This window comes from Biomphalaria glabrata, chromosome 12 (assembly GCF_947242115.1).
Source record: "Biomphalaria glabrata chromosome 12, xgBioGlab47.1, whole genome shotgun sequence".
NCBI lineage: Eukaryota > Metazoa > Mollusca > Gastropoda > Planorbidae > Biomphalaria > Biomphalaria glabrata.
In genome coordinates, this window is record NC_074722.1 from 26,915,850 (window position 1) to 26,943,593 (window position 27,744).

The 27,744-nt window shown below is 36.1% G+C and overlaps 2 protein-coding genes across 3 annotated transcripts in view; both read right to left on the bottom strand.

The window, feature by feature from the left end:
- LOC106072065 (uncharacterized) overlaps nt 1–11,202 on the bottom strand; it is a 43,604-nt gene extending 32,402 nt beyond the window's left edge. Inside the window, exon 1 of one of the 2 annotated variants that reach the window (XM_056005724.1) lies at nt 10,835–11,202. Coding sequence is in view for 1 of the 2 variants with exons in the window: in XM_056005723.1 (XP_055861698.1) it covers nt 2,738–2,769 (32 nt within the window). In the remaining variant the exon portion in view is untranslated. Of the gene's footprint in view, nt 1–2,737; nt 2,894–10,834 lie in introns of those variants that run through there. The other variant, XM_056005723.1, reaches the window with a different exon arrangement.
- The window catches only part of LOC106072067 (rootletin-like), a 134,046-nt gene that overhangs the window by 70,163 nt on the left and 36,139 nt on the right, over nt 1–27,744 (bottom strand). Inside the window, exons 2-8 of the mRNA XM_056005725.1 lie at nt 27,215–27,310; nt 26,510–26,721; nt 23,432–23,615; nt 22,935–23,039; nt 21,598–21,702; nt 20,173–20,391; nt 19,223–19,322 (exon numbers count right to left, since the gene is read on the bottom strand). Of these exons, the coding sequence (XP_055861700.1) occupies nt 19,223–19,322; nt 20,173–20,391; nt 21,598–21,702; nt 22,935–23,039; nt 23,432–23,615; nt 26,510–26,721; nt 27,215–27,281 (992 nt within the window). The 5' untranslated portion in view covers nt 27,282–27,310. The remainder of the gene's footprint in view (nt 1–19,222; nt 19,323–20,172; nt 20,392–21,597; nt 21,703–22,934; nt 23,040–23,431; nt 23,616–26,509; nt 26,722–27,214; nt 27,311–27,744) is intronic.

Consider the following 27,744-nt stretch of genomic DNA (forward strand, 5'->3'; position numbering starts at 1 on the left):
CGTGATATGTTTACTTAAACCCTTCAGACCTTTTTTTTTGTGTGTTCACCTTGACATTATTCTGTTATCAGCAGGCATTAATAATTGATTGTAGCATCTCTGGATGAAGCTGGTTGAGAAATAGTCGCGTCCATGTCGTGAGGCATTCCGTATCAGATAAACAAAAATGGCGGAATCGTGTTCGAGGGGAGCTAATTTTGGATTATTTGATTCATAACTCGTTGACAGTTGGTATTACAAAATAAGTCGGCGACTTTGACTGAAGCAGAATTAGTGCATCAAACTAATGTGCACGAGTTTAACATGTCCAGGTTTACGGTACTATTACAATAACTTAATGAAATTTGGAGATCGATCCGCCCCCCCCCCCTCTCCATTCTTCCTTTAGTTATTAGCATCCTTCTACAGCCATGTATTTTTACAAAGCTTATATAAAGTCACTCTGTCTGTCTGTCTGTCTGTCTGTCTTGTAAAAGGTTTGTACACTTTATTCCTCCAACACCCAATCTCTGATGAAGTTGAAATTTTGCACAATTATTTCTTTTACCTGTCAACACAAGAATCAATATAAAAAAAATTAACCCAGTAGTTAATTAACTATTGGAAATAAATTATTTTGTTTGCTATCTCAAACAAGGGAAATAATTTGTACTTGACTGAAGTGTTATAAGCTGAATTAGTCCCCTTTATAGGCCGCCGTCTGAGTCTTAGTGAACACAACATAAAATTAGGACGGGACTTAAGAAACGTTAGATAACTACAATCTTCCATGTTCATAAGCTCTCCACAAGCAGAGTGGTTACCGTGTTGGCTTGAGAAGCCTGAGAAGGCTTAAGCCATGAGTTCGAATTCAGGTCGTTCAAGTTTTTTTTTTAAATTTATAAATGCTTTTTATAGTTAGTCTAGAGTCTAGAGTCTAGAATCTAGATCTATTAAAAAATTAATTACTGGTCAGATCCAAAATAATTGATACAAGTACGCATAATGTAAGCTTTGTTTTTTAAAAAGTATTTTAAAAATATTTTCTTGTTTACAATTCCTCTTACCAGTTTGCAAACTCTTTAAGGTTTCTGGCTGTGTTAAGATCTCCTCGAATTCCACAAATTTGACAGAGTATGTCTAATTTTTTGGGGGGTGAAAAATTTACTAGATGAATCGTAGCACAGAAAATCTCAGGTTTGACCTTTGTAATGTCTCAAACATACAAACATCTTCAAATCATCTAGAGATCTATCTTGAACATACGTCGTAAGAAATTCCCGCATATATTCACTCAAGAGTTAAACGAACAGACATTCAAGAAAGTTTTCGCACCGTCTTAAGTAGAAATAAGTCTAGATTACTTTCTTTTTTACGTAACACCAAACTAGAATCTTTGACACCATATATCTAGATCCAGTATTTTAGTCTAGACTACTTTCTTTTAACCATTGAGACGCCTGTGGTAGTTTAGCTACTAAAATATCAGAATTGTATATCCATTTTGTATGCACTCATTGTAAAATAGCCAGTGGCATGGCTAGGAATTTGCCATCATTTGGGCCCGGGGGGCTTGACCTCTTTTGGGGCCCCTGCATTTTGCGTAATATTTAATATTTAGTGTAAAAAAAACACTCATTTGGGGGGCCCCGAGGGATTTTCAAATTCTCCCTTTCCCTTCCCCACCCTAACTAAGCCTTTGAAAATAGCTCATCACTTTAAGGGTTAATGTTTCTGGATCCATATCACCAAACTAAAATCTGATATACTCTAAATATATTGATACAACTTTTTTCGAAAGGGGGGATTGGGGTGGGGTAAAAAATGTTACTTGTTTATTTATGAGTTATTAAGAGCAAAGTAATTTTTGTTACAAAAAGTCATCAGCTTCGTGAAGGAGAAATTTTCTTTTAAAAAAAAAAGTATTTAAAAAGTGTTACTTGCAATTTATTTTAATTATAGATGATTATATATGAAACCAATCCGAAAAATGGCCAGCTCCTCTACCACCGAAGCAAAAGCCACGCTACTTGTTGACGGGAGTGTCTCTCCGAAATAGGGCTCGCACTAAATCTAGATCTACATCTTATCATATGAAGATATTGCCATTATTGCTATGTATAAGACCACAGTCACGTGACTTTTTATAAAGTAGGTCAGAGATTCGGAACTACCTCATTTATATCGCCTCACGTCGTGCTTTCCGTGCAGCAAAGGTATCTAATCTATAACATCATCTAGATTATAGATCAATGCTGGCTTGTATTTTTGACTTTACGTGAATAGCAAGATAACATGGCAGTAGCTTAATATTTAATGTAAAAAAATTAGGATATTTATTTGGGGGAACTGAGTTTAAATCAATGGACAGCCTAGAACAGAGCGGATTTTTAGAGTACTTGAAACTGTCCGCAGTTTTTTTCCTCTGTGTACGTGTAGGCCTCAGTATAAAGCGATGTACTCATTAAATCTTGAAGCAGAATGGAATATTAATTATACATGCTTGGACATTTTATTTAGATACTTTTGTCACATGCTGTTAATATCTTCATCAAATCAATACAATCCTAATAGTACTGGATCCTGTTGCTATTTAGATAACAAGGATATCGATGAGACAGCCGCCAGACGTGAACACGTTTTGAAGAGGGGAGACAAACAAATACAAATCATTAGCCTGCGAGCAGACGGTAAAATAACGTGACATTTTAAGTTCAAATAAACAATCGGAAGACAGAAACGAAACAAAATACGCTACCTGTTGTCAATGTAAACATCCCCTCTGGACATTGTCTCCAAGGGACTTTTTTTTCTCTCTCCTTTCGTTGACTGTGCTCGTGTATATCCAAAACTAATTGTGTCCAGTCCTGCACCTGACTCGGAAACACATCTACTTACTTTACTGCCTAGACAGAACGGGGGAGGCGGGCATTGCGCAAGGTATTACAGAGAAGAAAGAGGGGGGGTGGGGGTGGGGAGAATCTAGGCTTTGTCTCTACTCTGGAATAGTTCATCAAATTGTAATGAGAAGGGGAAGGGTCGGGGGGGGGGTGAGAGTTGTTTGTGAAGTTTGAGCAGATGAATTCATGGCGTCTAAGTTTGTATTGATTCATAACAGTTGGGGGGGGGGGTCGTTTTTCTGACACCACGAGATGCAGGAGAGAGAGAGAGAGAGAGAGAGAGAGAGAGAGAGAGAGAGAAAGCAGAATAAAGGGGGTGGGGAGAAGGAATCTTCGGATAAGATTAATATTTTAAAATTGTTTCACAGCCTCGGGGCTCTTAATGTGAAAATCCGGGTTGAAATGTTAAAAAAGTCGTTTGTTGATGTTTTTAAAAATAAAAACATTATTAATCTGTACAGATTACTTGTCAGCCTATAAACTTGCTTCACTTCTAACAAGCCAAGTAAAAAGGAGAAACAGTCCAGAATGGAAGAAGAAAGAGAAGAATCTGAACAGAGGTAGATGATGTCACAGGTCAATGACCCCTGTCACACAGCCGCAAAGAGCCATATACATTTTCCTGACATTTTGTATCTCAGAATCAAAAATGGCTTTTAATTTACACCACCCACGTCATTGGTCTGAAACTAGTTTCAAATTATTTTTATTTCGATCTTCCGAAAGCATGTTTTTTTTTTAAATATTTTTTTAGTACATACAAGTTTGCACAAACATTGAAAATATACTTCAAAACAAGATGAAAAAAAATAGCACCATAAATCTTTAGTAGAAATTTACTCTACACAATTTCAGATGTAAAAAAAAAATAAAAAATGAAACCCTACCTATCCGTTACTACACATATGTGCCGAGACTGATTGTTAAAGAAGACCTAAACACTGACGTAGCAACCTGTGGGCAGAGGAGATCAATAGCTCTTTGCCACTCAGTGTTCAGGCCTAGTTTGTCGACTGGTCTTAGCGTAACATACCCACGGGAGCTTCCTACAAGCTTAATGTCTTCTTAATGGAGACAGACAAAAAATGAGGGGGGGGGGGCAGGGCTATAATGTAAGAGCATGAAGTTAACACCAATCATTAATTAGACAAATAGAGGTCAGGATAGAGCTATTTGTTTTCAAGAGTAGATCTTAGAAAGGTAAAATCAAATCAGACTCCCGATGTTTCGTTTGTTACATCTATCTCAATGAGCAAGGGAAAATGTGGGGGACAGACGGTGCGGCTGATTTACGAAATACAAATAAACACTTTGATTGGTTAATCGTGACGGATGAAAGTGACATTTAGGAGCGCGCGCTCTCTCTCTCGCGCGCGCACACACACACGCACAACGACATAAATTGTATGGTGAGTTATTTATAGGCGACCACAATTTATACGGCTCTCAGAATTACACCGCCGTCCCCCCACCCCCCACCTTTTGCTTGGTCGAGGGTTGGTCAATGGGTGATAATTTCTCGACCAGCTAATTAGATCAGAGACAAAGTGACCCCGGCCTTATTAGCTTGGCGTTGATACGAACGATGGTGACGTCCCTTCTTGTGACCTAGTGTTGCTTAAAACTATAGGGCGGAATACTGGGCAAAGGTTGGTAGAACTAAATCCTCACATTATTCTCACAGTGGGGTTGTGGTCAAATATGTGAAGCTTGAAAGAGAAGAGCTAAAAGTAATACTATTCTTTTTCTTTTTTCCTTTCTTTCTTTCTTTCTTTACTTATTTCGTTCTTTCTTTCTGCCTCTCTCTCTCTCTCTGCATCTCTGTCTATCTCTCTCTGTCTATCTCTCTCTGTCTCTCTTTCTATCTCTATCTGTCTCTCTGTCTCTATCTGTCTCTCTGTCTATCTCTCTCTGTCTCTCTGTCTATCTCTATCTGTCTCTCTGTCTATCTCTATCTGTCTCTCTGTCTATCTCTCTCTGTCTCTCTCTCTATCTCTATCTGTCTCTCTGTCTGTCTCTATCTGTCTCTCTGTCTATCTCTCTCTGTCTCTCTGTCTATCTCTATCTGTCTCTCTGTCTGTCTCTGTCTCTCTGTCTATCTCTCTCTGTCTCTCTGTCTATCTCTCTCTGTCTCTCTGTCTGTCTATATCTGTCTCTCTGTCTGTCTCTATCTGTCTCTCTGTCTATCGTTCTCTGTCTCTCTGTCTATCTCTCTCTGTCTCTCTGTCTATCTCTATCTGTCTCTCTGTCTGTCTCTATCTGTCTCTCTGTCTATCTCTCTCTGCCTCTCTGTCTATCTCTATCTGCCTCTCTGTCTATCTCTATCTGTCTCTCTGTCTGTCTCTATCTGCCTCTCTATCTATCTCTCTCTCTGCCTCTCTGTCTATCTCTCTCTGCCTCTCTGTCTATCTCTATCTGTCTCTCTGTCTATCTCTCTCTGCCTCTCTATCTATCTATCTCTGTCTCTCTGTCTATCTCTATCTGTCTCTCTGTCTGTCTCTATCTGTCTCTCTGTCTGTCTCTCTCTGCCTCTCTGTCTATCTCTATCTGCCTCTCTGTCTATCTCTGTCTCATTCCATTTATCTCTTTTTTTCCGATTTCTCTCTGCTTCTATCCATTTCTTTCTCTTGCTATTTCTCTCTCTCTTTCCATTTTTCTCTTACTCTATTCTTTCTCTCTCTTTCTATTTCTCTCTCTCTCTCTCTCTTTTCATTTCTTTATCGTAAGTTTCCCCATATCTCTATTAATTTCTCTCTCTCTTTTTTTCCGATTCTCTCACTTTTAAATTCTCTCTCTCTCTCTCTTTCTCTTTCCATTTTGTTCTCATTCTCTCTATCCTTCCATTTTTTTTCTCTCTCTCTTTCCATTTCTCTCTTTTTTTTCATTCCTCTATCATTCCAATTCTCTTTTTCTCTCTCCACTTCTTTGTCTCTCCCTCTCTATTCCCATTTTTTCTACCTCTCTCTTCCCATTTCTCTCTCTTTGACTTACATTTCTTTTTTTCTCTTATTTCTTATTATAACATTCTCATCATAACTTTGTCTTCTACCTCCCTCATGTGTAACTCGTTCTTGTATTTCTTTCAGTTATTCTCGCCTTCTTTCTCTCCAGTTCTTTGACATTCTCTCTGACTCCATTTCTCTTTTTTCTTTTTCTCTGACTCCATTTCTCTTTTTTCTTTCTCTTTGACTCCATTTCTTTTTCTCTGACTCCGTTTCTTTCTCTCTAACTCTATTTCTTTCTATCTGACTCCATTTCTTTTTCTCTGACTCCATTTCTTTTTCTCTGACTCCATTTCTTTTTCTCTGACTCCTTTTCTTTCTCTCTGACTCCATTTCTTTTTCTCTGACTCCATTTCTTTTTCTCTGACTCCGTTTCTTTCTCTTTGACTCCATTTCTTTCTATCTGACTCCATTTCTTTTTCTCTGACTCCTTTTCTTTCTCTCTGACTCTGTTTCTTTCTCTCTGACTCTGTTTCTTTCTCTCTGACTCCGTTTCTTTCTCTTTGACTCCGTTTCTTTCTCTCTGACTCCGTTTCTTTCTCTCAGACTCCATTTCTTTCTCTCAGACTCCATTTCTTTTTTTCTTTCTCTCTGACTCCATTTCTTTCTCCCAGACTCCGTTTCTTTCTCTCTGACTCTGTTTCTCTTTTTCTTTCTGACTCCTTTTCTCTTTTCATTTCTCTGACTCCATTTCTCTGTTTTCTTTTTCTCTGACTCCATTTCTTTTTTTCTTTCTATCTGACTCCATTTCTTTTTCTCTGACTCCTTTTCTTTCTCTCTGACTTCATTTCTTTCTCTCTGACTCCGTTTCTTTCTCTCTGACTCTGTTTCTCTTTTTCTTTCTGACTCCTTTTCTCTTTTCATTTCTCTCTGACTCCATTTCTTTCTCTCTGACTCAATTTCTTTCTCTGACTCCATTTCTCTTTTCTTTCCCTTCCTCTTTCTCCCTTTCTCTCCATTTCTTCTTCTCTTTCTCTCTCTATCTCACCCTCTCTCCTTTTCTTTCTTTCTCTCCCTATCTCTTTGATTCTTTCTTTTTCCTTTTTTTTTTCTCTCATCTCCTTCCACTATCCATATCTTTATCTAACAAAGAGAATAAGTTCTGATCAAATCAAGTCGGGTGCTGTCCCCTTTTTACTTCAAGAGAATAAGTTCAAATCAAGTCGGGTGCTGTCCCCTTTTTACTTCAAGAGAATAAGTTCTGATCAAATCAAGTCGGGTGCTGTCCCCTTTTTCACGTCTTGACACAGCGCCGAAGTTTCAATGAAATTCAAAATAATTTAGAAATACGCAAAAGTAAATGATACTTCTGGACAGAAAAATAAGAATTTAAAGTTACAATAATACATAAAACACTGAACCTCTATTAATAAATACAAAAACAAAACCCAATTTATACTCAGAAAGACATTTCTTATTCCATATGATTGGACAAATTCGTACAAGTGCTCATCCTCCACTAGTGGGTTGCCAGAAAAACTAACGACTTAGCAAAGTGACACTGGTTAACATGCACAACTAAACATGGATACGCCTAGGACGTAATTATCTTCTCTTTTTGAAGTAGCGTCTGTAGTTTATAAGATAAGATAAATAAGCCATAAGGAAGTCTGGACCCGGTGCTATTCCGGCCTCTCGAAACGTCTGCTTGATTCGCATAATGAAGCCGTAGAATGGCGTAGATGCTCGATCCCATTGGACTAGTGTTTGGCGGTGATTCGACCCTAGTCACATGTATCTGAAGTCTATTGGCCCAAGATGATAGGCAGGGCCGGTCTTAGGCCACTGCAACCTATGCGGTCGCAGTGGGCCCCGCGCTTTCATAGGCCCCGCGTTAATTTTATGTGTAACTAGCCTGGCATTACCCGCGGCCTGCGGGTCTAAGTTTGTGTTTACTAATGTAGGGGATTGGATTTAGATGTATGTTAAAACTTAGCTAATGATCCTTTCACGTTATTTCTCTTTCGCTACGAAAATAAAATTAGTTTTGCGAAAAATGGGTTTACCCGAAGCCGATACATTCATATCTATTAAAAAAAAAGAGAGATAGCCATAGACATAAATAAATATAGACTGGCCGATAATAGAGCTTTATGAAACGAAAATTTGTGACTTGCATTTCTGTGTACTTTATTTATGTCTAGGAGTTTTGTTTAATCTCTAAGACTGAAGATCATGCAATTTTTCAATTTTTCAGAATTCGGAAATCCGAATACAATAGATATACATATTTTCAAGTTACATGAAGTTATTTCCTTTTTCCAGTCTATATTTATTTATGTCTATGGTGATAGCTTTGTTAAATGAATGGGATTATAAAGTGAACAATTAAACGAAATAATTTTTTAGTACGCGATTCATGAATGAATATAGATCTAGGCCTATCTCAACTCGGCATCGCAGCTTTCGTAAACGAATATAGTCTCTTAAAAATAATGCTTTAGAAAACCAAATTTGAATGTTTATTTGATCAAAATATGAAATAATGGACTATAATTAGTATGTTCATGTTTTAAAGTATAAAACCATCTGTGCGAAGAGAAGTTTTATCATCTTAGAGTTGAATTAGAGTTTTAGATCTAGGGATGGGATTATAAAGTAAACAATTAAACGAATTAATTTTTAGTACGCTATTCATTACGGTATTGTCTAATGAAAGAATGTTCGTCAGGAAATCTGTAGTTACATATATAAGGAACTAATTAATGTAAAAAATGCTTTTGAAACACAAAATTGAAGGTTAATTTTATTATATAATGATATCAAAGGATCTTCTTTTGTATTTTCATGTGTCAAAGTAAAAAACTATCTGCGCAAAGTGTATTTCTTAAAATTAGATCTAGGTCTTAATCCTTTCGATCTTTTCTCATGTCAACATTGTAGATATGGCCTAGATCCATAAAATACTATAGCTTTAATAGAGTCGGACAACTTTAATTTTTTTAGGGTCTTAAGTTTGTTTTAGGGCTACAATACATACACTAAGGTCTAAGTTGGTACCCAAGAAACATTCCTGACAAGTTTTATCAAGATTGGTCAAGCGGTTTTGATGTCTATAAGTAACATACATACACCTCACATTCTACTTTATAGTATAGATTATTAATTGCATAATATATACGAAAAATTCCTGGAAATAACCTGCACTTATTAAAATTTCCTGAAAACTCATAAAAATCTCATGAAAAATAGACAAAATTACAATTTGTGTGTGTCATTCATTATGGGAACGCCATTCCTACGCGCGATAAAAAAAAGACATGTAAAAAAATGTAATAATCGGACGAATTTTGCCCCTAACCGGAAGTTCCAATACGTATTGTTACTGGCATATAAATATGCCATAGGTTGCAAAATTGGTAAAGTAAAATTAACTTTATCGCAATTTTGTACTTAGAAAAGAATGAATAAAATGCAAAGCCGAACCTATTTTCTAATACAAAATCTTAATTTTCACTTATTATCCTTATTCCCACCCAGACTAGGCCCCGCGCAATTAGTTTCGCATAGGGCCCCGCAATCGCTAGGACCGGCCCTGATGATAGGTTTGGTTGCTCCTGTTTTCGACCATCACCCAGACAGTGATAGCCTTCACTCCATGGTATTCATCATTATCATCAAACTCTATTCGAGTGAGGGCTTGAGAGGTTCAAATCCTCTCTTGCAAAAGCCCTGGACAGAAACCTTGCTGATTTGCGTGGTGCAAACGTATCACCATACAGGTCGAGAATTTGTGATTTCCCAGACCTGTCGAGACAGAGATCAGCATGTCTGGGGCAGTCAAACAGAATATGAGACACAGTTTCCTCTTCTTTCCCGCAGCTGGGTCACCTTGAGTCGAAATTTGGCCTAATCCTTACCAAATATTTTCCAACGGGACAGAGGGTGTCCTGCACTATGCTATTATAGCCAGGGCCGGACTTAGACCATTGCAACCTATGCGGTCGAAGTGGGCCCCGAACTTTTATAGGCCTCGCGATAATTCTAGATGTAAATTATTAAATTAAAACATTATAACAGGATTTGCACGGCTTCCTTATTTTCCAGGGGCAAGTGGAAATCTCATGTAATTTCAAAATATGCCAAAAAGATCTGGAAATTTCATGAAATTAAAAATCTCCTGAAAACTCATCTACTGAGAAATAGAAAAAAAAAATTGTCATTTTAGGGTGTCCATCGTAGGCGCGATAAAAAAATGGCATTGTCATCTATCATTTAATAAAAGTTTATAGTTAAGACGAATGTATTATATAAGATAAGATCAGATAATGCATTTTTTAATACAAAATCTTAATTTTGACATTATGCTCATCACTACCCAGACTGGACCCCGAGCAATCTGTTTCGCATAGCGAGATATGACCCACGGGCCCTAGTTTGGATATTACTGATCTACTGGATTGAATTTAGATCTATGTCAAACATGGAGAATGTTCCCTTCATATTTACTTTGCCATCAAAATGAAAATAGAGTGGGAAAATGGGTTTACCCGTTCAGAAGACATTCATATAACATAGAAAATAATGTGAAAATGGGCTTACCCGATTTGTTAAAAAGTTTCGTTCTTTAATAGGGATACAATTATTTACTTTTTGTCTATATTTAGGGCCCTCTGGTTGGGGGAGGGACATTAAACGTACACCGCGTCCCCACCATGATCTAAGGAACATTGGTATTTAGGTTTATCGAAATTGGCCATATGGTTTTGATTTTTATTCGAGACCTATTTACGTACATACATACTCCTTACATTGTGCTTTATATTATAGGTCATTTTATTTCAAATCAAAGCTTGAGAAATTAAAAAGATATAATATTAGAGATACTCATATAAGAAGGAAAGGAAAGAAAAAATAGAGATTAAATAAGAGAAACTTACAATCAAAGAAACACAACGCTATTTTCATTTAATATCAAGATATGGAAACAAAAAAAAAAGGTTGTTTACTCACCAAGCAGACGACTTTGTCTGGAGTTATATGCCCCTGCCACGACATGACTTCCTTCTAATAGATGAGTAGAAGGTCAACGAATATATCCTCCGCTGGGAATGGGCCGCACAGTGCTAACGACGTTGAAAGATTATCATCTACATATGTATGGTTCGTAGTTCGCTCAGATGGTGGTTAGCGGTTCTTGATCGAACAAACTCATTTCTAATGTCACTCCGTTAAAATAGACGAAAGAACAAAATCACTGGAACAACACATTGATGGAATCATCGCATGTGACTGAAATTATGATCATAAAAGATACTTTATATTACAACAGTACAATATCTAACCCCGCCATGTTGGTGAATGTCTGATAAAGCAGAGATGCTGACTCACAGACACAACACGGTTAATGTGCTTGTCAAGTGTGTAAATAGTATTAGAATTGATATTATCACAGCCAGACCTTCACACGAAACACATACACATATATTTACACACACACACGCTACCTATCACACACATGGGCTACAAATCTGCAATGGTTTAAAGCAGCTCTTGGTCGGCGACCCCCTCCCCCCCCCACCCTATGTACTTTCAAAATGTTGATTCTATTTCTCTTTCCTGTTCAGAAATCAATGACTTTGGTGAAAGGGCCGTGTAGACGGAATCTGAAATCCTGACCAGGTCCAATTGGTGAGAATGAATGAGAGAAACGAATTCATCCCACAACTCACCTGTTTTACGAATTCATCCCACAACTCACCTGTTTTACTTATGTGTGCATTTATCGATCTACATGTGTAAAAAAAAAAAGTTAAATATTCTATCGTTATACTTCAGTATATGTGTGCTGAGTTAAAATTTATATGAGTTACAAAATTTATGCGGCAATTTATTGACACAGTTCGTACGATCCTCCTACAAGGATTACCTAAATAATGCTTTTAAGTCATTTTTGTCTCTCTACAGTTTTTAATATTTAGTTAAACTATTTTATTGGGTTCTAAAAGAAAAAGTTTTTGTATTTTGAAAACTGTTCGATATTCCAAAGAATTTGAAAGCTTATGTATATCTTTAGGAAAAACTATAGTTTGACCACTATACTTTTCTAGAATAAATTGTATCATTTTAAAATTTGATTTGGCTTACATTTTTTTAATGAAAGAAATTGTGCGATTGACGTCAAAGACAAAAAAAAAAGATTACACATAGCAATAATGATATATAAATAAATAAGTAAATTTATATATGTATATATAAAACAAAAGTTGTCTGACTATTATAATACATTTCCTTGGCCTTGGATGGACACTAGTTAGCCCAAGGAACATGTGTTGCTTTCCGGACTAACCATGGCGCCCTTGATAAATGTCCCGTGCTTCTAGATGTGAAGATTGGCCTTTTATTTGTGGCCTGTGTGAGTAAACATTCTCATGGGCTCTTCATTGCTCTCTTCCAAGTTCTTTATTTTATTTATTTTGTTTGGTTGAAAGACCAGGTCTGACATGACACTGAATTATATATTACCCACATGCTCCATAAAAGTCATAGTAGTTTGAAGAGAAAATAGTAAGATTGGATTAAAAAGTTTGATGGCTAAATTGTCTTCTCATTACGTTTAAAAAATAGGTGCTTAAAACGTTTCTAGGTAGTTCTTTAAAGTATCTCAAAAATACCACATAATGTACAAAAAGTAGCGCATCATAGCATTTAAAATAGTGCATTAGAGCGTCTAAAAGTAATCTTTAATGTTTAAAAATTGTTCCTTATAGTGTCCAAAAATGGATGAATATAGTGTATAAAAATAATTTTTGAAAGCGCCTAAAAGTATGGCTCCTTAAAACGACTACAATTATTTCCTTAATACGTTGAAAACAGTTATAATGTTTTGTAATGTGAAAAAAAGCTCATTATAAAGTCTAAAAAATGTTCCTTCTAAAGTTGTTTTTAAGAAATATCACTGTAATATCTAATCTCATTCTGTTTTTCTTTTACATCTAATTATTATTGTTACAAAAATGTTGCGCTCAAATTGAATGAAGACATCAACAAGGCACTTTGGGTTACATGCCTAGTTTAATTTCTCTATCACGTTGCACACAGAGAAAGAAATCCCAAAAGGTCTCCGCCCATTTCTGTCCTAAGAGGCCAAGTTAAAGTAAATAAAGAGTGGCCGTGTGTTTTATCAAGATTCCATCAAAAAGATTGATTTTATGGACAATACTAACAAAACTGTTGTTTTTTTATAATGCGATTCTGATTTTAACTATCGTGCTTGTTGGCGAGCTTCAGCTGCAGAGGCGTATCCATAAGAAAAAAGATAAGCTTTGGGTCATGTAATCACGATGTCATTGGACTCAAAAGTAGCTGTCCATCGTCCCCTGAAGTATAAACTGGCAATCGTCCCCTGAAGTATAAACTGGCCATCGTCCACTGAAGTATAAAATGGCCATCATCCCATGATGTATAAACTGGTCATCGTCCTTTGAAATATAAACTGATCATAGTCCTTTGAAGTATAAACTGGCCATCTTCCTTGAAGTATAAACTGGTCATCGTTCTTTGAAGTATAAGCTGGTCATAGTCCTTTGAAGCATAAACTGGCCATCGTTCCCTGAAGTATAAACTGGCTGAATTTGTCAGTGACGAATTTGTATGGAGCATTAGTGGTTTGCCTGATCTTGTAGTATGCGCTTAGGACTGTCGTCTCGTTAGCCACGTGTTCGTACCCCAGCCTAAATCCTCCGTCCCCGGGAGGTTAGAGCTAGGACATAAAAAATACTGTTTCTGAAGACACGCCTGAAAGCATTCTTATTCATTCTAAACCTATTCAAATGAAGTAAGATCTTTTTTTTTTCTTTAGGGCTCCTCTCCCCGAGTATTGGTGTGAGGTTCTAACATCGTATCTTACTGCCCCGCAACGATTAAAAGAATATCTATGCCAGGTGTCATCAAAATTGTTAAATTGGTGCTGATTTAAAAAAAAAAATTATATTCATACATTATACATACATAAACTATACATTTTGCTTTGCATATTACATATTGAGATGTGCCAAATAGCAGCACCTACTTTTCCTCATATGGGGTTCCACACCTAAGGTAGATCAGCACCTAGTTTTGTCTTTTTCTCATATGGGGGTTCCGTCACTGAGTTGGATTAGCACCTACTTTTTGTCATATATGTGCCGCCCTTGAGGTAGATAACCTCTACATTATGTCATATGGACGTTTCGCCCCTAAAGTAGATCCGCAACTACTTGTTTTCATATGGGAGTTCCGCCCCTGAGGTAGATCCTCACCTACTTGTTCTCGTGTGGGGTTTCCGCCTCTGAGGTAGATCACGATGAACTAGTTAGTTAGTATTAGCTCTTTTCGAGTTTCGTGACTAGAGTTACCGAACTTTGCAATATTGACATCATGCATTAGCCACCGACTCAATGAATCGTGCCTGCGTGTTTTACGTTGTTAGTCCTACTGTCCTTGTGCTTGTGTGTTTTCTTGATGTGTGTGTGTTTACTTAATGTGTGTTTGTGTGTTTTCTTGATGTGTGTATATGTGTTCACGTTTTGTGTGTATGTGTGTTTACATGATGTGTGTTTCTGGTAACGAAGTCAAAGACAATATGTGAGCATGTTTGCGTGAGGGCATTGTTCGATGCAAGAGGCCTGCGCTCTTAATCTGCATGTCTACGTCTCTCATATAACCTTAAGTCTGGATCCTAGCAGTGACCTAACAATGGAATTTAGATGCTGCTAAAAGACCCTAGGCATCATAGACAAAGGCAGCCTTAAAAATGAAGAGATTAGAGACAGGATTAGATGCAGGATTAATGCAGCAATTGGACCTAACGATGACCTGCTAACTACTGTAAAAAAAAAAAAAAACTAAAACTCTTAAGGCCATATTACAAAGTCACCTAGGCTCGTAAAGACCTTCCTTCAGGAAACGGTACCAGGAAAAAGAAGAAGAGGCAGACAGAGAAAGCGATGGGAAGACAACATCAAAGAATGGACGGGCCTGTCAGTGAAAGAGATTCTATCCAAGGCAAAAGTCAGAGGAATGGAGAAAGACGGTCAACAGATCTTGTGTGGTGCCCCAACGGTCCGACAGGCTAATGGACAGGTGAAGGTGAAATCAGGTTATAAAAAATGTTAAAAGTATAGTTGTGTTTACATTAACGTCGTCTGCTGTCAAGAGGCCGTTGTTATGGAGATAATGTTACATTTGTTATAGAGAGTGACTGAAGAAAATTGTCGTTTCTATGACAACCCTTAGTTTGCTCTAATATACAATACTACAGACGTCTACAGATCTCTACGTTAAAAGAAATAGTATTTAAAATAAAATGTATGCGGTTATGTTTCAAGTTTCGGTCGTGATGAAACGAAATTCTCTCCCCTGGTTTTCAAAGCTGTCATTACAACTTTTATCAATTTTTTTTAAAGCGGTCGATGTAGGAAAAAAATCCGCTATTAGTCTGTCCATCTGTCACGAATTGAATAGGTTAGCTATGAGGCACTACCTTCAACAATAGAGTTTCAAAGCTGAGCACTAAGGAGGCCCATGCTTTTCTGTCCTGCTACCATTTGGAGTTCATCCTATGTTAATATTGTCCATTGCATTATGGATTTCTAAACAAAGTTTACGTTTTAAAATTCAAATTTATGGATGCTTTATTCAATCTATTTTAAAACGTACAATGTTTAGTCCATATATTACGGAGTTTATTAATATTGCAAAACTATCCACTAGCTAAAGGATTCCTATGATGATAAAGCTAAAATTGAATAGCGCAAATTGTGAGGTTTCCTTTACATAAAAAAAAAAAAAAATTAAAACTTTATTAATACACTATCATCTAAATAAACATACAGACGAAAGTCCAGTTATAAATATAGGTTGAACCTTAATCTGCATTAATCTAAACTTATACAAATATTTCCACTGGACAATTATAAAATATTCAAAATCAATTCTGGTTTAGTAGTCTGCAATATCTATCCTCGAATAACAGTATATTTAGTAAATTTCAATGGGAAAATCTTAGTATATGGTACGTTGTACATATTTTATAATGGTAAAAAAAAATCATTTTCTTCGATGGACATACATTTGTAAAAATCAAAATGAAAGAAGAAATTAGTCAAAAGTCTTCAAAACGTTTCTAAAAAGTTCATAAGTGTCATCTCCTCAATCTTTAATTCAAAAGAGTAGCACATTTTATTTTAAATTAATTCCTCTTTCAGTAAGCACATAAGCATAAACCAATTTAAGATAATATCTACGTTCAAATTGGGGTTAAACATTCATTTTGAATATTAATGTGCAAATCACAGTTTGTGCCTTAATCATTCCAACCAGAGATAAAAATGTTTGAAACTGTATTATTCTTTAAATTTGTATCAAATTCTCTAGCGCTGCCAGATTCAATATTCATTACAAGGGAAACAAAATTCATATTAGCCTCCCTAAGCGTGTGGTCTGAAAAAATGTAGGAGGATATGGTAGATCTGCAAGATAAGAAAAAACTCTGACACGAAACGATAATATTCCTAGGAATGTTCAGGGTCACAAAGATGTTTGGGAGGTGAGCAGTCACCTAACCATAAGCTGATATCACTATTGGGAAGATTATAATTTTAGTTAATTTCTACAGTCGATTAATCACCAAACAAAAGTTTTCATACTCCGATCTTGTCACTTTCGTTGTTTTTTTTAACTTATGGGAAATTTTTTCACAAAAAAAAAGTACCTAATTTCTATTACAATTAACCGTCTTGTCTGTTAATTTAGGTCTAATCTAACAAAGTAGATATTGTTATTTATTTATTGTAGTTTTTGCGTAACGCCTATCTTCATGCAGCAACTGTATTCTGAGCGCGCTCCAGTTCTAGTTCTTAAGTTAGCATGTATAGTTAATGGTAACATTCAGAAGATTTCTTGCTGCCTGAGCGCATCAATTCGTCCATCCCAGTGGCACGACAGCCCATGGAGGGCCCTAACCTGCTTTAGTACATCATTCCGATCTACCTTGGGCTTTACGTCTCAATGCCAGGACTCTTATTAGCTGTTGTAGATCTGCATGTACATCATCAAGCCGTTTGGACGCCTGCAATTTTGTTTTTTGCCAGTGAACAATCTTTGCTCCTCTGTTCTCTGACATTCTTTCGAGGTGACCTGTCCAACGCAATCTGTTCCTATTTATTTCCGATACTATAGAGTGGGTCTCAAATGATATAGCATTATAGCTGGTATATTTCTTTATTGGTGCGAGTCCACCATCCGGTTTCCTCATGTATAGCACCATACAGTTTTCTGAGGATTTTTCTTTTCTAAGTATTTAGCAGAATTTCTGTTGTTTTTTGTCAGCGTCCAAGGTTTCTCTGAGCGCCTCCCATCAAACTCAAGTCCATTCGAGATAGTCTCAAATAAAAGATTCCTGGTCGAGATTTGAACTCGAGACCTCACATTTAAGTGGCATAGCTTTTCAGGGCAAACACGCCCAGTCATGTCTTTGAGAAGTATACGACTGACTCTTATTTCTGTCGGAATACATTAGAGTCTAAGTGCACTTTGAATTAACTCTCCCTTGAGCTAGACTGAACATTGCTACTATCCAAACCAGCATTACCCATACCCTCGTGCGTTGAAGTTCTCTTAAAGTCTACAAATGACGGTGTAACGAAACACTAGTCAGACACGGGATCAGTCTGTAATTAGAGTTATCGATCCGTGCGTGTCGTGATAGAAGCGATATCTGAACCATGGGACTGGTTTATTAAAATGTCAACTCCCTACCATCAAGTTCTTTCTGAAAGTGTCAAGGCGGCGCTCGGGCTCCTGATAACAACAATGTTTGTTAGCATATAAACATCATATCGATGTCGTAGTGTTTGGATTATGTTTACAGAAACTCAAAACTTAGAATGATAACATCGTAATATGGAAGACGCATTTCTTGTTAACTTATCTTATAAAATACAGAAGTTAGGTCAAAAGCGAAAATAATTACGTCCAATGTGAATCTTATCTTATCTTATATAATACAGACGTCACTTAAAAAAAGAAGATGATTACGTCCTAAGCGTCATGCATTGAGTTATGCATATTAACTAATGACTTAAATTCTGACAAGTCACTGGTTTTCCTGACCGACTCAGGCAACCCGTTCCATGCTTTAATAGCACTAGGAAAGAAGGAGCACTTGTACAAATTTGTCCTAGCATAAGGAACGAGGAATCTGTGTGTTTACCTAGTGGAGCCTGACAACTAGATACTTCACTCTGCTAACTCATTGGTTTTCATGCCGGTGTGCATAGTTAGCAGCACATGGAATAAGAACTACGACTTTATCTTTGTGTCTTTCTGAGTATTTGATCACATTGTGTTGTTGTTGTATGTGTATGTTATTATTCAGTGTTTTGTGTACTATTGCTACATTACGTTTATTGCTGTTTTAACATTAGGTTTCAAAATGTAGCAGTATAGCAGCACCAATGGCTGTACTTGATATAATATATATATATATATATATATCATACATATTTATATATATACAGTGCTTTTTTGTAAACAAAAAAAATAGGTGCCGGTACTCAGTGATTAGATGCCGGTACTCAGTCGTTGATTGCCTAACTTTTAACTACAGAAAATTAATAATATACGTTAAAATACAAGAAAAGTTATATTGTTTTCAAAAAGGTGCCGGTACGCCGTAACGGTGTGTACCGTCACAAAAAAAGCCAAATATATATATATATATATATATATTTATACAAATATATATATACGTCTGTAGCATTTTACGTCCCTTCTTGTGTGACTAAAGAGGACGCAACCCTTAATACATTGTTTCGCTTGCTCTACAAGTTTCGGATGTTCTGTCATTTAAAAATTAGGATTATGACGTCCTGTCAGGTGCTGATATTCTGATTGTGACAATATTGATACTTTTGATGTCTGTGTAACGTCTTTGGTATATGTGCAACATTGGTTTGGTGTGTTTCTGTCTGAATACCATTTTACGTCTCGTTCTAGCTGAACAAAACTTTGCATTCGGATTTTCTAATGTGTGATCTTAATTCTCATAACAAGCGGGCATGGTTCGAACTCGCGAAACATTATGACGACAGTCCAAAGCACATACCGCACGACCAGGCAGCCGTCCACAGACATTATGACGACAGTCCAAAGCACATACCGCACGACCAGGCAGCCGTTAACAAACATTGAAGACTTTATGTGACGGCTTTGGAAACTACGATATCATGGCATCACTTTTCACTTAATTAAAGGGAAAATTTAAATACACATTTTTCCAATTTATGTCTAATATTTGAAAAAAAAAAAAAAAGAGGAAGAGGAAGATTGTTCATTATGTTTATGTTTGACAATTCTTACCGCATTCGTACAGGGCTGCAGCTCCTGGGACGACTTAACTGTACTTTTAGAATAGAATGAGGGGCGCCATCTGTCGTGGGATGCTGAGATTGTTCTTCTTCTAGAAAGATAGAGAAGATGTTATAAAAAATCAAGCATCTGAATAGTTAAAGAGTCTTTAAATACAAGTCTCTAGAACTTTGATGGATAGAAAGTACAAAATAATCGCAAAAAAAAAATAAAGAAATATATATATAAAAAATCAGAAGCTGAAAAAGAATACGTTTAACTGTCTTATTTCTTGAGTTACCGAGTCAAAGGGGGAAACTATCATCAACAAATATAATCAATTTAAAAACAAAATTATTCCATATGATAGAAAAGTTGGTTTTACAATAGAACCTGCTAATCGTGTAAAGTATGTTAAGTCCCCCTGTCAGGCCATACGATCTCTAGGACAGATGATGTGCCAGCTGTTTCTGTGGCCTACGGTTAACAAAGGTGTCAGCACAACCATCAACCGCTTTACTTTCCTCAACTAATTTCAGGCACCCGTCAGAGTTGGGTGGACCCAGAAGCGCCCTAAGAATCCCAAAATTTAAAAAATCCCAGTATTCACTGAGATTCAACCCCACGGGTTGTAGTTTGGGCGCCACTGCCATAAACAGTGCACACACTTCAGAAATGAACTAGATTTGAACTGGCAGTAAAGCTAGATGAAATCAAAGGCGCCCTTAATATCCCGATTTAAAAAAAAATTAACTGGATTCAAACCGGGACACTCGGTTTGGAAGCCGAGCGCTTTACCACTCAGCCACCGAGGCTCAATAATAAGTATGAGCACTAAATTTAAACCAAAAAAAAATAAAAATAAATAAAAGCAACCTAAAACTTCTTAGTTTTGAGTATCTCTAAACGCTGCAGAAAGAAGATTCCTCGCATAACGTGTTCATTATCTCCCTTTCACTGACCTATTCTTTTCACCAACGTCTGCTGTCGATCCGCCTCTGTCGGGTTTACCATTAAACTGAAAAATTTGGATTCAAAGTCCTCAGTCTTGACAGACTCATTGTCTGTGGCGTAACCCCCTGAGCTCAGCATCGTGGCCGAAGGGCGAGAAGCGTTCTTCAGCCTGAGTCTGGCAATGAGATTCTCCAGTTGCCTCCCTTGGTCGTGCGCACTCTGAGGAACTGGAGAAATAGTGCTAGGTTAAACTCAGATAAAAATTGTGTCCAGACTATATCTAATAATTGGTCAACAGTTTAAAAAATTATTGCTTGAAATTATATTGACTTATTTTCAATATTTTGTATCTATCTATGTATCTATGTATCTATGTATCTATCAATCTATCTATCTATCTATTTATTTATCTATCTATCTATTTATTTATGTATTTATCTATGTATCTATCTTTTTATCTATCTATCTATCTATCTATCTATCTATCTATCTATCTATCTATCTATCTATCTATCTATCTATCTATCTATCTATCTATCTATCTATCTATCTATCTATCTATCTATCTATCTAGAATAATTTCCATATGTTTTGAGGACACTTTGAAAGACTTATAAAATTAAATAAACGTACAATTATTTCTAACCCACCAGTAGTCACGTGACGAAATGAGTAACATAGAAAAAATTGTTTTAAAGCGATACATATAATTTTTATTATTTTTTATTATTTACTTAAGCAGGACTACTACTCTAAGTATTCTTGATTTATATTTAAATAAATTATTGAAAATAGAAAGGAGATGAAGACTAGGACTCATATGACATCTCCCAACAAGCGTAGGCTGCTTGCATAATTAAATAGATTTCAGGAATTAAAAAAATGTATTTAAACTTTTAGCCTTGTGGAGGATTATTTTGATAGGTAGATACGGTATTGTTGTTAGGACATGTTTGATCTATTTTTTTCTTTTAGTTATTAAAAAAAAAAGAAAAAGAAAAAAAATGAGGGGGAAAAAAGCAATTTATAAATTTATTTAAATACACAATTAAGAATATCAAAACCATTCCTGGTTCGATGCAAGAAAACAAATTACAGAAAGATGCCAGCGGGTGAAAATTGAAGAAACTATTACAGGTGTTATCTATGTTAATGTCCATTGTGTAATTAGAAGACACCATCTTCTGGCATAAATTAGGTCACTACTTAATGAATAGAAAAGTAAAAAAAAAAAACAATAAAAAAACTAATAATTATAAAACAAAAAGAAAGTAAACTAGATTACGTGTTAGACTCTACCAGAACAAATATAAAAATCAAAATAGTGTCGAAGATACGAAGAAAAATAAAAATTTAAATTCAAGGGTCAAATTTGTTTTAAAGATTTGTGACGAATAAAAATGAAAAGCTGAGAGAAATTGTTTGGTCTTCACCCAGAGACTCTTGGATGGTGACTCGATGTGAATTGTTTGTCAGACTGTGTCTAGGAGGTCGTCCACTGAGTCTAGAAGTTTCCAGAACTGACTCTGGGTTTTGATCTGTTTAGGACAAACTGGCAAACTTACACACGAGGTTTGTGACATTAATGTACATGATCATCGCGTGATTACCGAAAGCTGGCAGTGATGGGAAAGGGAATCGCAAATGATTACACTGGAGCTAGATTTATCCACATTTTGTACAAAATCTAAACAACTACAAAGAAGGGATCTTATAGCAAACGTCTTCTATTGGACTTCTCATCCCAGCTACTTTCCTCTCTGCCAAAAGGCAAAATGGTGCCAGAGTTGATATTTAAAGCACTTCCGGCAAGCATCTTTTAGAGGCAATTCTTCTTTAAGCTAGCAAACAAAGAAAAATCCCCTTTGGTGTGCTATCATCCTCTCTATGTGAAAGGTAAGGTTTCGTCGAAGCCCAGCTGTCGAATAGTAGGTAGTGCTTCTATACCGTCCACACCCTCCACTATAGTTACTTAATAATTGATAAAGGCACATCTTTTAAATAATACAATAAAATGCCCATTCCTAAGAACCAATTTATGAAACACATATACATAAGATGTATTAATAAGATAATTTTCTTGTAGTTTATGTAACGGTGTCTGTAGATTTAGGCACAGGAAATTTGGGCACCGGTAAATTACGCACGGACATTCAGGCATTCGGAAATTAGAGCACCAGGCAATTTAGGAACCCGGCAATATCGGTAAGTTGGGCACAACGTTGAAAATTAAGACACCGGAAAATTAGTCACTCGTTAATAGCGACCTTAATTTTTGAAGATAAAACATTTTAACCTATATTATATCCTTAGGCTATGAGCTATGGGTGACGTTCTACAAAATATCAACTATAACGATTTCTAAATGTATTTTCATGATGCAAAAGAAAAGCCAAAAAGACAATCGTGAAAGGGCGTAAAAAAAGGCACTTGTGAGACCGTGGGGTTGGTGAGTTGCTGTTCGTTACTTAACAATGAGTTTCTTCATGGTGTGGTAGATAAATAGGAAAGAACATACATCTATTAATAATACAAACTGCGCTAAATGAAAACCATGGAAGATATTTTTAAAAATTAAACACAGGGAAAACTTTTGTTTTCGATATATATTTATCTAAACGTTGCGTTTTTCTTCAAGGTAGTGGGTGAATGAAAGAATATCGGTTTATAAGTTAAGATATAAGATACACATCACTAACTAGCCTTTGCAAGGCAGCTCAAGACTTGATGACAAACATCTCACATTTGCAAAGTTATCGAAGTACAATACCTTTCTTTTTACTCATAATTTCTTTAAATTTGGCATCAATTTCACTAGCTGTTATGGGGTCAAGGTCCTTGGGCACGTCTGACACAATTTTTGAATCATTCAAATCTGTTCAAATAGTGTTATTATGTCACTACAATAATATCACATGTACTTTTTGTGTTTATCTGGAGACTACAAAAGAAATTCAAACCCAGTCATTATGAACTTTGCTTTTTAAAGTTTTTAAGACCAGTTTTAACTTAAGTTAAAAATGTGCTGATAAAATAATGTACAAATAATAAATATTGTACATTGATTTCTTAAATTATAATTAGTTCAACTGTATAAAAATATATATTTCGGATTCCAACCATGAATATAACAAAAAAATTATAATTGTAGAAACTTTAATATACAAAATGTATATATGAATCTCTATATTTTGACTATTCTTAATCTGACTATATATTTTAACAAGAAATCTTAATTACAACTATGTGAATCACAATTAGGTTAACCTTTTCCTTCTGTGGTAAGACTTTTCTTAAAAGACAAGATGTCTGAGTTGGATGATTCCTTTATGGCTCTAGCTCCTGATGTACGTGGATCAGAGAACTCGACTTCTGGTGTCCCAGAATTAGCATACTTCTGGCCGATTTCATTAGGTCTAACATTGTCATTTAATTTCCTGGGCCTGCTTGCCTGAAAAAACAATAACATTATGATTAAAGTTATACTTGAAGACTATATAGATCTCTTTACGAAGACCGTCTTCAAGGAGCTGAGGGAATTGGTAGGTCAATTTATATTAACTAGTCGACCCGCGGCGTAGTATACGCGCTATTTTGCAGGGCTGGCTTTAGGCGACAGCAACCTATGCGACCGCAGTGGTCTCAGCACTTTCACAGGCCCCACGCTCATTCTATGTGTAAATTATTAAATTAAACCATTTTATAACTTATAACAGATTTTCCGCGGCCTCCTGATTTACCAGTAGCTCCTGGAAATCTCATGAAATTACAATATATACGAAAAAGTGATGAAAATTTCCGGAAATTATTACAATCTTTTGAAAACATAAAAATCTCATGAAATATAGACAAAATTGTCATTTTGTGTTGCCATTCATTAAGGAAAACGCCAATCCTACTCGAGATAAAAACAACAACAACAACAACACTGCATTATACAATACCCGTGATTGTGGAATCTGGTGAAAGAAGCTTCTCGCGCATCAAACTAATAAAAAATTACACGAGGTCAGCAACAGAATTTTTAGGATATACTGTATGACGTCGCTACACGCAAGGCTCGTAAAGTAATTATGTACGTACTAAAGAATGAATAAAATGCAGAGACGAATTTATTTCCTATTTTTTTTCCTTAATTTTCACTAATTATCCGTATCCCTACCCAAACTGGGCCCTGCGAAATTCGTTTCGCGTAGAGCCCCGCAACGGTTTTGTCCGGTGTTGCTATTTAGTGACGGTTGAATACAGAAGAAGAGTACTTGTTCTCCCCCCTCCCCATTTTTTTTCCGCCAAAAGTGAGTAGAATTATATATATATATATATATATATATATATATATATATATATATATATATATATATATATATATATATATATATATATATATATATATATATATATATGTATGTATTGAAGAGGATGACATAACAAGCACCAAAAGCAAAGGTAAACCAAGTTGATATGGCAATGTCAAGAACTCTTAATGTGCCAGATAGGATTGGGTCTACAGGGAGAAAAAAAAGTAGCGGCTTTGAAAGCAAGCAATGGGACTACAACAGGGCATATACTAAAATAGGACACACAAGAAAAAACCCCAGAAATAATGAAAAGTAACAAAATAAATTTAAAAATGTAATGACAATATTTTGTATCCTCATTTGTCGTCACAACCCAACAGACATAAATTCTCCTAGCAAACACTAGATTTAAAGTCTTTAAACAAACATAAGACCTAGAGTCTTCTAACACTTACTAGACCTTAAGTCTTCTAACCAACACTAGACTTTAAGTCTTCTAACCAACACTAGACTTTAAGTCTTCTAACCAACACTAGACTTTAAGTCTTCTAACACTCACTAGACCTTAAGTCTTCTAACCAACACTAGACTTTAAGTCTTCTAACACTCACTAGACCTTAAGTCTTCTAACCAACACTAGATCTAAAGTCTTCTAACAAACACTAGACCTTAAGTCTTCTAACCAACACTAGATCTAAAGTCTTCTAACAAACCCTAGACCTTAAGTCTTTTTAAGCAACAAGTCGTAGTCTTGGGACGCGCGTAGGACGTAATCATCTTCATTTTTTTTCAAATAACGTCTGCATTTTATAAGATACGTCTTCTTACAAACAACCAGACGTACAATCTATAAAAATAAAAGACGTAATGTCTAAGGAACAACCAGACGTGAAGTCTTCTTACAAACATGGCGTTAAGTCTTCTTATAAACATGGCGTTAAGTCTTCTAACAAACAGCAAAACGTTAAGTCTTCTAACAAACAGCCAAACGTTAAGTCTTCTAACAAACAGCCAAACGTTAAGTCTTCTAACAAACAGCAAAACGTTAAGTCTTCTAACAAACAGCAAAACGTTAAGTCTTCTAACAAACAGCAAAACGTTAAGTCTTCTAACAAACAGCAAAACGTTAAGTCTTCTAACAAACATGGCGTTAAGTCTTCTAACAAACATGGCGTTAAGTCTTCTAACAAACATGGCGTTAAGTCTTCTTACAAACAGCAAAACGTTAAGTCTTCTAACAAACATGGCGTTAAGTCTTCTAACAAACATGGCGTTAAGTCTTCTAACAAACATGGCGTTAAGTCTTCTAACAAACAGCAAAACGTTAAGTCTTCTAACAAACAGTTAAACGTTAAGTCTTCTAACAAACAGCAAAACGTTAAGTCTTCTAACAAACAGCAAAACGTTAAGTCTTCTAACAAACAGCAAAACGTTAAGTCTTCTAACAAACAGCAAAACGTTAAGTCTTCTAACAAACAGCAAAACGTTAAGTCTTCTAACAAACAGCAAAACGTTAAGTCTTCTAACAAACAGCAAAACGTTAAGTCTTCTAACAAACATGGCGTTAAGTCTTCTAACAAACATGGCGTTAAGTCTTCTAACAAACAGCAAAACGTTAAGTCTTCTAACAAACAGCAAAACGTTAAGTCTTCTAACAAACAGCAAAACGTTAAGTCTTCTAACAAACAGCAAAACGTTAAGTCTTCTAACAAACAGCAAAACGTTAAGTCTTCTAACAAACAGCAAAACGTTAAGTCTTCTAACAAACAGCAAAACGTTAAGTCTTCTAACAAACAGCAAAACGTTAAGTCTTCTAACAAACAGCAAAACGTTAAGTCTTCTAACAAACAGCAAAACGTTAAGTCTTCTAACAAACAGCAAAACGTTAAGTCTTCTAACAAACAGCAAAACGTTAAGTCTTCTAACAAACAGCAAAACGTTAAGTCTTCTAACAAACAGCAAAACGTTAAGTCTTCTAACAAACAGCAAAACGTTAAGTCTTCTAACAAACAGCCAAACGTGAATTCTACATCAGTGCCAACTGTACCATGGTTTCTTCCTTCTCAATGGCCAGCAGTTCGGCGTCTATCTTGTCCATCATCACACTAACTGGGTCTGTGCTGGGCGGCACGCTGAGAGGGTAAGACGACGTCATGGTCAGCTGTCCGTTTTTTACAATGCCACTGAAGGGAGGCCTTGGCCTTTGGATCTGAATGACTGCAGCCAGTTGTCCATCCTCTTGTTCTGTTTCTGATAAGCCTGAATCAGAAATGAACAAAAGGAACTATTATTTCTTTCAAAGGCTTGAAGTTTGAAATAAACATTCTAATGTAGGAAAAAAAATCTTCCAGGGTGTGGGGTTGGGGAAAGCAAAAGGATATGTAGGACACTTTTGAGAGTCAGTGGAAGTTTGGAATTTTCATTTTCATTTGATTCCATTTATTTTGTCTCATTCAACTCCCACTTCCCTTTTCTTAGCATTTTTTATATTTCTTAATAACTACAGAAAATGTCAAATGTATGTCCTTTTATGGGTCTAAATATTTTTGTTTTGCTTCTATGGTGACCACATTGGCGACACAAAATAAATTAAAATATATTTTAAAAAAAAATTTAAACTACTTGCGCCCATGTCTAGGCATCCGGTCATCGGAAGAACCCAGATCTTCCAGCCCAGGTTCAAATATCTGTGATTTTTATTAGAATTTACAGTCTAATTAGGACATTATTATGTCTACACCTATGATCATACCTGTCTGGGAACCAGACTGTAGGACCTCCTCATCACTCCACTCTCCATCTGCGTCAGTTTCATCCATCTTTAGGCTTTCATCTCGGCACACACTACCTTTAGTGGAGTTGAAACAACAAGATTGGATTAGAGCATTTAATTGTTGTCGCAAACAAAACGGTAATGTCAAAATCGTGTAAGCAGTGGCTGTCAACCTTATGAGTACTCCGAACCGAGCCAAAACATTTTTTTTACTTCCTCCCTGAGTCAAATAGGGGTTCTTGGGAAGCACTGTAATCTCCCCCAGCGGGATCCACTTAAGAACATCGGAGCCAAGCGATTTCTTGCATTCTGAGCTGCAGAAATTTATTCTACTGGCATTTACAGCACATACTTTAAAAAAACGAATCCTCCACAGAAGAATGATTCTGGTTGATAGTTCTGACCTAAAAACGCAAAATATCTAGGTGTTATAATAAATGAAAAACTGGAATCCCCATATTGATAAAACTATCAAAAAATCAAACAAAGCATTAGGGTTTATTAAAGAC